Source organism: Coregonus lavaretus (assembly GCF_964263955.1).
Source record: "Coregonus lavaretus genome assembly, chromosome: 29".
Classification (NCBI taxonomy): Eukaryota; Metazoa; Chordata; class Actinopteri; order Salmoniformes; family Salmonidae; genus Coregonus; species Coregonus lavaretus.
Window position 1 is genome coordinate 10018599 of NC_140016.1, and position 7781 is coordinate 10026379.

Here is a 7781-nt window from a genome sequence, read left to right on the forward strand (position 1 = left end):
ATTTTATGGCATTTAAGTGCTATTCCCCAGAGCCAAGGTTTTAGATGATTTACATATTAGTGCCACAGAGTTGGTAGCCCTAAATATGCCCTTTTAACTTAGCTGGGGAAAACAACTGAATGACAGGGTCAAAACCAGTAGCTGAACAACACTTTGTCCTCCATCCATCCATCTCTCCAGCCATTGATGTTTGAAACTCAAGTGGACGCTTGAGTCATGGTTTTTATTACACAGTTTAATCAACACACAAAGCTCAAAGAGCCTCTCAGGTAATTCAATATACAGAGTTTGTTTGTGTGAGGAGCATTTTGTCCTCACACCCAGAGCCCAAGCCAGCCCCACAGCCTGAAGATGTTAGCCTCCAATTTCAACAATAGCAAAAACGCAACCTAAGAGTTATAGGGAAATAATAAAACACAGGTTAAACTAAGAAAACTTTCTTTAAATAACTGGTCCAAAAACCTCCAGGTTCTGAATGTAACGAAGGTGGTGGTCTTGGCGAAAGGGGGGGGGGTATGTCTGTGCAAGGAAACAATCTTGGTTTATGGCAATAGTGGGGGAGAGTGGATCAATTCAAGTCCTTTCATATAATTCAAGAGAAACAGACCAGAAGGCCATACAGTTTTCCATTTTATAGCCTGTTATGATTTTAAAATAACTCCTTTGCAATTATACAAAATACACGAGTGCCCTCGACTCAACATGTGAAAAGCGTTCCTGAAATCACGTCTATATAGCTGGGATATCAGGAGACAAAACAAGGTACAGAGTGTAAAAATCCTTCAATTTCAGACCCTTCCCTCCCAAAAAAAGATATAGAACAGTCCCCTAGTCATACAGATAAGGAATGCTTTTAGAGTCAAGAACATTTGGAGTGAGGGCGCAGGCAGGGCCCTATGGGGAACATCAGGGGTTTAGAGGAGTAGCCCAGCCTGCATCAGAAATATGATCAGGAATAAGGAGGGGAGTGCGGGGTGGGGGTGAGAGGAGCGCAAGGGGGGGGGGGGGGGGGTACGATTGCAGTTTGAGAATATGTACACCATGGCTGCCAGGTTAAGTGGGGTGGAGAGGCGGAGGATTGGTCGTAAAGGGGTAAGGACAGGAAAGAGGGAGTTTACAGGTGCTCTGGTTAAGGGGAGGCATGGCTCAAAGAAAGCACTCCAATGGAAACCAACAAGATCCGTTGTAACTTTTCTCTCTTTACTTTCAAAGCTCCCCTAACCTTGGCTGTAGAGGTGGTTTTGCCATGATTCTACTCCAACACTACATTGCATACTTTTGTGTCCATTCCCGAGCTATTCTGTTGTACCTGGAAGCAAAGAGAAAAAGAGAGTTAGTTTCTTGTTCATGAATACAGTAAGTGTCCAGATTAATACCTTGAACAAAAATATAAAACGCAACATGTAAAGTGTTGGTCCCATGTTTCATGAGCTGAAATAAAAGATCCCAGAAATGTTCCATACGCAAAAAAAACTTTATTCTCTCAAATTGTGCACAAATTAGTTTACGTCCTTGTTAGTGAGCATATCTCCTTTGCCAAGATAATCCATCCAGCTGACACGTGTGGCATATCAAGAAGCTGATTAAACAGCATGATCATTACAGGTGCACCTTGTGCTGGGGACAATAAAAGGCCACTAAAATGTGCAGTTGTGTCACAACACAATTCCACAGATGTCTCAAGTTGAGGGAGCGTGCAATTGGCATGCTGACTGCAGGAATGTCCACCAGAGCTGTTGCCAGAGAATGGAATGTTCATTTCTCTACCATAAGTCACCTTCAACATCGTTTTAGAGAATCTGGCAGGACATTCAACCGACCTCACAACCGCAGACCATGTGTATGGCGACGTTAATAGAGTGCCCTATGGTGGCGGTAGGGTTATGGTATGGGCAGGCATAAGCTACGGACAACGAAAACAATTGCATTTTATCGATGGCAATTCGAATGCACAGAGATACCGTGACGAGATCCTGAGGCCCATTGTCGTGCCATTCATCCGCTGCCATCACCTCATGTTTCAGCATGATAATGCACAACCCCATGTCGCAAGGATCTGTAAACAATTCCTGGAAGCTGAACATTTCCCAGTTCTTCCATGGCCTGCATACACACACCAGACATGTCACCCATTGAGCATGTTTGGGATGCTCTGGATCGACGTGTACGACAGCATGTTCCAGTTCCCGCCAATATCCAGCAACTTCGCACAGCCATTGAAGAGGAGTGGGACAACATTCCACAATCAACTCTATACGAAGGAGATGTGTCTCGCTGCATGAGGCAAATGGTGGTCACACCAGACACCGACTGGTTCTGATCCACGCCCCTACTTTTTTTTTTTTTTTAAGGTATCTGTGACCAACAGATGCTAACTGTATACCCATTCGTGTGAAATCCATAGATTAGGGCCTAATGAATTTATTTTGATTGACTTATTTCCTTACATGAACTGTAACTCAGTAAAATCTTCAAAATTGTTGCGTTTATATTTCTGTTCAGTATATATGTGGATACGCAAACACATTCAACAGTTGTAGCATACAGACATATACCCAGAGGATTATCCAAAGGATCTAACAAAATAATCCTATGTTTAACCACATGGACTCAAGAGGTTTTATGCCCTCCTATAGTACACCATCCTCTGAAGCAAGAGCTTTAGTTAGTTACTCACTTTTCCCTGTCCGTCTTGTAGATGCGGGCGATCTCCGGTACTAAGGGGTCGTCCGGGTTTGGGTCGCACAGCAGAGAGCAGATTGACAGGAGAACTAAGGGAAGACATCAAGGTTCAATGTTTATGGTTCGGCTAAGGACTAAGGTAAGGAGAGCTGAACATAAATGAGTTAGGCAGTTACTGTGACAAAACAACAGAAAAACAGGAGGAAGTTCAGTCAGTCACTCAGGTACCCCAACAGACAGGTTACAAAACAAACAGCAAAGAAGACATATTCATATTTTAAGGTCTTACAGTGACATAAAAACAAATGGTTTTATTCACATCTTCCCTCTACTCTATTGTACGGTGTATTCTACTATGTACCTTTGGAGATGGTGAGGGCGGGAGACCACTGTGATCGCAGGATGTCGAGACAGATGCTGCCGTTGCTGTTGATATTTGGGTGGTAGATTCTTGTGGTAAACGCAACCTGCACACACAGAGAAACAAACAGAACAGACGTGGTTGAATTGAGGAAGAAATAACTAAAATAGATGACAGGTACAGAAAAGGAGCATCACAGAGAAAACATGTCACGGCCATCACAGAGAAAACATGTCACGGCCATCACAGAGAAAACATGCAGAAACAAATGCATGTGTGTGCAGGTGTGTATGAGTAACTATGATAAGTGGATGTCACTTCAGTGTCACACACACATTTCTGGCTCACCTTTGGCGGTTTGAAGGGGTAGTCTGTGGGAAAGTGAATGGTCAGGAAGAATACCCCACCCTGATAAGGACTGTCGTTCTGTTAGAGAGAGTAGAAGATTCAGCACTATTGGTATCAAGTCAACCTTAGCAGAGCTTCACCGGTCTTTAGTATCATTTAATCACAGTGAGAAACACTGTCCTATAGAAAATAATATAAGCTAATATTTATGGTAGAGGGATTGTCGTCACAGTACTTACAGGTCCCATTATCGTGGCTTGCCAGTGAAACACTGAAAAACAGAGAAGTGAAACCGTCAGGTGTAGTCAGTCAGATGTAGTCAGTCAGATGTAGCGAGAGTGTGAGTATGAATGCTATGAAGTCAGGCTGAGGCAAAGTCCAGAATGGGGCTGGATATTCATTCTATAAGATTTAGAATACCATTCCAGCAGTATAAAAATGGATTGATGTAATATCATGATGTCAGTGCAGTAGTTAAGCAAATGGATATTTGAATTCAAGCAAATGTTATATTGCTGACGTAATCCATCCTAAAAACTCAGGGGAGTGGCCGAATGCCATCTAAAGATAAGACTGAATGCAAAGCTCTCAACTAAAAGAGAACTAACTAGAACTTCAGAACATTTTAAACAAAGGCACCAATACCACCCTGAGGCATAATGCAGACATTTGTTCAAATCTATAAGGAATAAGAGAACAGAGTTTTTAGGACCATTAGACAACCATTTTCTTGGGAAGACCCAGGTTGCTACTCTAGCCTATCTGGGATGTTATAAGCCCAAAACAATTTGTGGACAAGGGTGACAAAGCTCAAATTCGTCACATTTTCCTTTCAAAACAACAACTAGTCTAGCTGTGCACATCACAGAGAGCACAGGGCAGTATATACCAGATCAGATGGTTGCCGGAGAGTGGTTGAGAGCTAGTGATTCTCAAGCAGGCAGACAAAACAGGGGAATCACTTAGTTTTCTAGAGACAAGACTGGTACGATAAGCCAATTTGTTTCATCACTGTATTCCATGAGAAGACATTTAGCAGCAATTTGACAGATATCAGATGGCATTTGACACTAGTCTAGGTGAATCACTCAGTTTGTTAATGGCTTTGAATCACTATGTAATCTTAGACATTTGCCTACAAGAGGGACTTCAGAACATCAGAAGTATGTTCAATGATGCTCTCGTGTATGCTTGATAGAAGGGGTTGCAGTGGTCATGTTCACAAACTCGGTGTTCATTCCACACAATAAGCTAAATAAATCTCACTGTAAAAAAAATGTTTTTGGGGGGTAATTTGTAAGATACAGGGGAACATTTGCAATCCGACCAATCAATTAATAACATAATCTAGTATCAATGGTGTCCAGGTTAGGTCAGGTATGGTAAGGCAGTTACAGAGCGACATGCTGCTCCTGTATGACGGACGTCTTACGTCACCTGCCTTACTGGAACCATAGGTAAGTTAGCACAGACTTCCTGGTACCTGACCCAATACCAAAAGTGAAACTGATTTAAAGGGAAGGCATTTCACTGAGCCTGTAGATTCTAGAACAAACGTAATGTGGCACCAAGGTAATCATTTTGAGATAAGCAGTCCAGATACTCTGTGGTTCTGGTTGGTTGAGAGATTTTCCTGATAAACCAGACTCAACACATTTCAGAAAAATTATGGATTATCTGCATCTAACCTACTTGTTTGTTACAAATCATGTGGAAAGCTGAGGAAGCCTAAAATGTTGAACAGGATGTCAGAACAAAAGCAATAACTGACATGTATTGTTGGGTTGCCTGATGAGGAACTACTTACTGTCATCTCCTACTGGTCCTGCAGAACACTGGGCTGGTGGGTCCCGTGCCAAGTCATTCAACTCCTGAGAGGAGAATATAAGTGGTTAGCAATGGCAATACTAGTTGAATGTACTTGTCTGCAAAAGGGCAGCCAAATGCTCATCATGTCAATCACATTCTATTAATCTATTGAACAATCCAAATTGGACTGTTCAATACCGTTACATTTCAGTCATTTAGCAGAGGCTCCAGCGCAACTTACAGGAGCAATTAGGGTTAAGTGCCTTTATCAACAGATTCTTCAGCCTAGTCGGCTCAGGGATTCGAACCAGCGACCTTTTGGTTACTGGCCCTAACACACCTCGCTGTCTCTACAAATCATGTCTTCACTAGTAATGTGACATCAGAGTTTACAACAGATACAAAACAGGTAACAGGAGTTCACCTAAAAACTGTAAAACATTGTTAGATTTAACTGCCTGATCTCACAAAGTTTCATTCTACTGAGCTTTGGTAATCGAAAATGAACTCACTAAAAGTTACATAACAAAAAAAATATTTCCCAAGTGACAACCTGAGATCATAACCATGATATGAGTTAAGTCAACGTCATGGAAGCTACTACTGGGATTGCCTGGGACCTACACGGCTAGCTATCTTTTGTCAACATGACTACCAAAAGTAATGAATCCGTAGCTTTAGCTGGTTAACAATGCCCAAATGTTAGCTAACTGCCACGCTTTCTGGCTCGATTACTATTATGAGTGAAGACAATAACATGTCCCCCAAAAAAAGGCCCATCTCGTGATACATCTAGGTAACATCCAACTTACTGGTTTGCTAGCTAGCTCCATTATGTAGTTAGCTGACATGAGAAAAAATGTATAACTCATCTTGTTATCTGGACAGTTTGTTACCGTTACTCGTAGGGGCCCAATTTGACACTAATATGTCAAATTACAACGGAGTGGAAGGCTAGAAAACTGTTTTAGATAGTTAGGGCAAAATATGCCATCCGTAACCTAACAAGCTAGCACCTAATTAGGTAGCTAGCTAAGTGATTAGTGAATTTGTGTAAATGTGTAAATACCGGTACATATATTTAGCTGGCTAGTTACTAACTAGCAAGCTAACTAGTAGCCGACTGCATTAGCCATGGTACTAGTTAGCTAGCTAGCAAACTAAAGAAGCCGTTTGCTAGCTAACGACTATTATGTAAACCAGTTGTTTTGGATTATACGATATTAAAGATGTAAAATAAACTGATCTCCTCTGGATAAAGATAACAAAATGACTAGCCAAGTTAGTTAGCTAACGTTAGTTGGCAGGCTGGTAGTAAAAGGTGGAGGCCCAAAATGTTGATCGAACGCCGAACGAGGCGCATTGGTTCACGCCGTCAGCCCAGCATTAGCCGTACCTCCGTGGATAACAAGCTTTTAAACCCACAACATGTAATACCGACATCATTCAGGTGACATCTACAAGACAACATTCAAATATATCGTTTATTTATTGTAACTGCGAAACATTGGGCCTTGTCGTTGACTTCCTTCTTACCTTGTGAATTCTTTTCAGAGCCATTGTGTTGTGCTAGCGCTGCCGTCACCGAAAACGTGTTATACTCGATTAAAATGGCGGTTCCCGTCTCTGTCCGGAGGGAAATTCTTCAAAATATATCTCTAATAATACCTTGGTCTAATACTCAAATAATCAATTGTTATCAAAATGGGCCCACCGATATAATTTTCTGGCTAAACTGAAAGATACTAGGGGTAGAACCACCGTCCTTCCTCCTGCTGCAGCCGCTACCAAACCACTCACTCTGCGCTGTTTGTAGGAACCCTTCCGCCTACATGCGCATCCATCACTGATGTTTCAGCCCCATAGATTGCCCGCCGACAACATTGCGGTGCATTTGACGTCATTTCGGCTCTCGACAAGCGACAGGATATTAATAGTTCGCATGAATGATTCGAGCCAAAATGGCTTTCATGCATATATTTTGCACTGTTGCGAGCTCATGATAGAGCCTAGGAAATGGTTTAAAACATCTCACAGTAAATGAGTTGCAATAAAAAGGGTTTGGACACACCACAATCAAGTAAATCGTTTAGATGATTTCTGATTATGTATATGGGTTATTACACGACATTTATACGGGACAGTTAAATAATAAAACACATATTCCAGGGTAAAGCGTTTTAAGCGCGGAGGGATATAAGTATTATTCGAGGTTCTTATCGCGAGAATGTAGTGTCAAATTATAGCTGATGGGAGCAGTGAGCACTCCACTTCACCCTAAATACAATTTTACAGAGGATGAATAGGAGGTCAAATATTCAGCATTTAGCTCTTTACCAATGCACTGTTTGTGTCTGTTTTGACTTATCTTTAATTCATTTTTCACATGAACAATATAGACCTTGACCTATTTGGAAAGCAGCCTAATTGTGGACTACAGGAAAATATACATATAAAAAAATTACAAAACAAACAAAAATAATAACAATAAAAAAATAAGAGGACTGAGCACGCCCCCATTCTCATCAATGGGCTGTAGTGGAACAGGTTGAGAGCTTCAAGTTCCTTGGTGTCCACATCA

At 41.6% G+C, this 7781-nt stretch overlaps 1 protein-coding gene across 1 annotated transcript; it reads right to left on the reverse strand.

Annotated features, from left to right (window-relative positions):
- Positions 1–204: 204 nt before the first annotated feature.
- On the reverse strand, positions 205–7188 carry LOC311105339 (ubiquitin-conjugating enzyme E2 D2). Its single transcript, XM_084147459.1, has 7 exons — positions 6737–7188; positions 5199–5262; positions 3631–3662; positions 3392–3469; positions 3044–3149; positions 2678–2771; positions 205–1309 (listed from the first exon to the last, which is right to left on the reverse strand). The coding sequence occupies exons 1-7, from the start codon at positions 6758–6760 to the stop codon at positions 1264–1266; spliced, it is 444 nt and encodes a 147-aa protein (XP_084003585.1). The 5' UTR covers positions 6761–7188; the 3' UTR covers positions 205–1263.
- Positions 7189–7781: the final 593 nt, after the last annotated feature.

Coding starts and splice junctions, on each gene's coding strand:
- LOC311105339 (XM_084147459.1), bottom strand. CDS start 6,760: ATGGCTCTGAAAAGAATTCACAAG. Junction 5,263..6,736: donor CTCTGAAAAGAATTCACAAG/GTAAGAAGGAAG, acceptor TTCTCCTCTCAG/GAGTTGAATGACTTGGCACG. Junction 1,310..2,677: donor TACAAGACGGACAGGGAAAA/GTGAGTAACTAA, acceptor CTTTGCTTCCAG/GTACAACAGAATAGCTCGGG.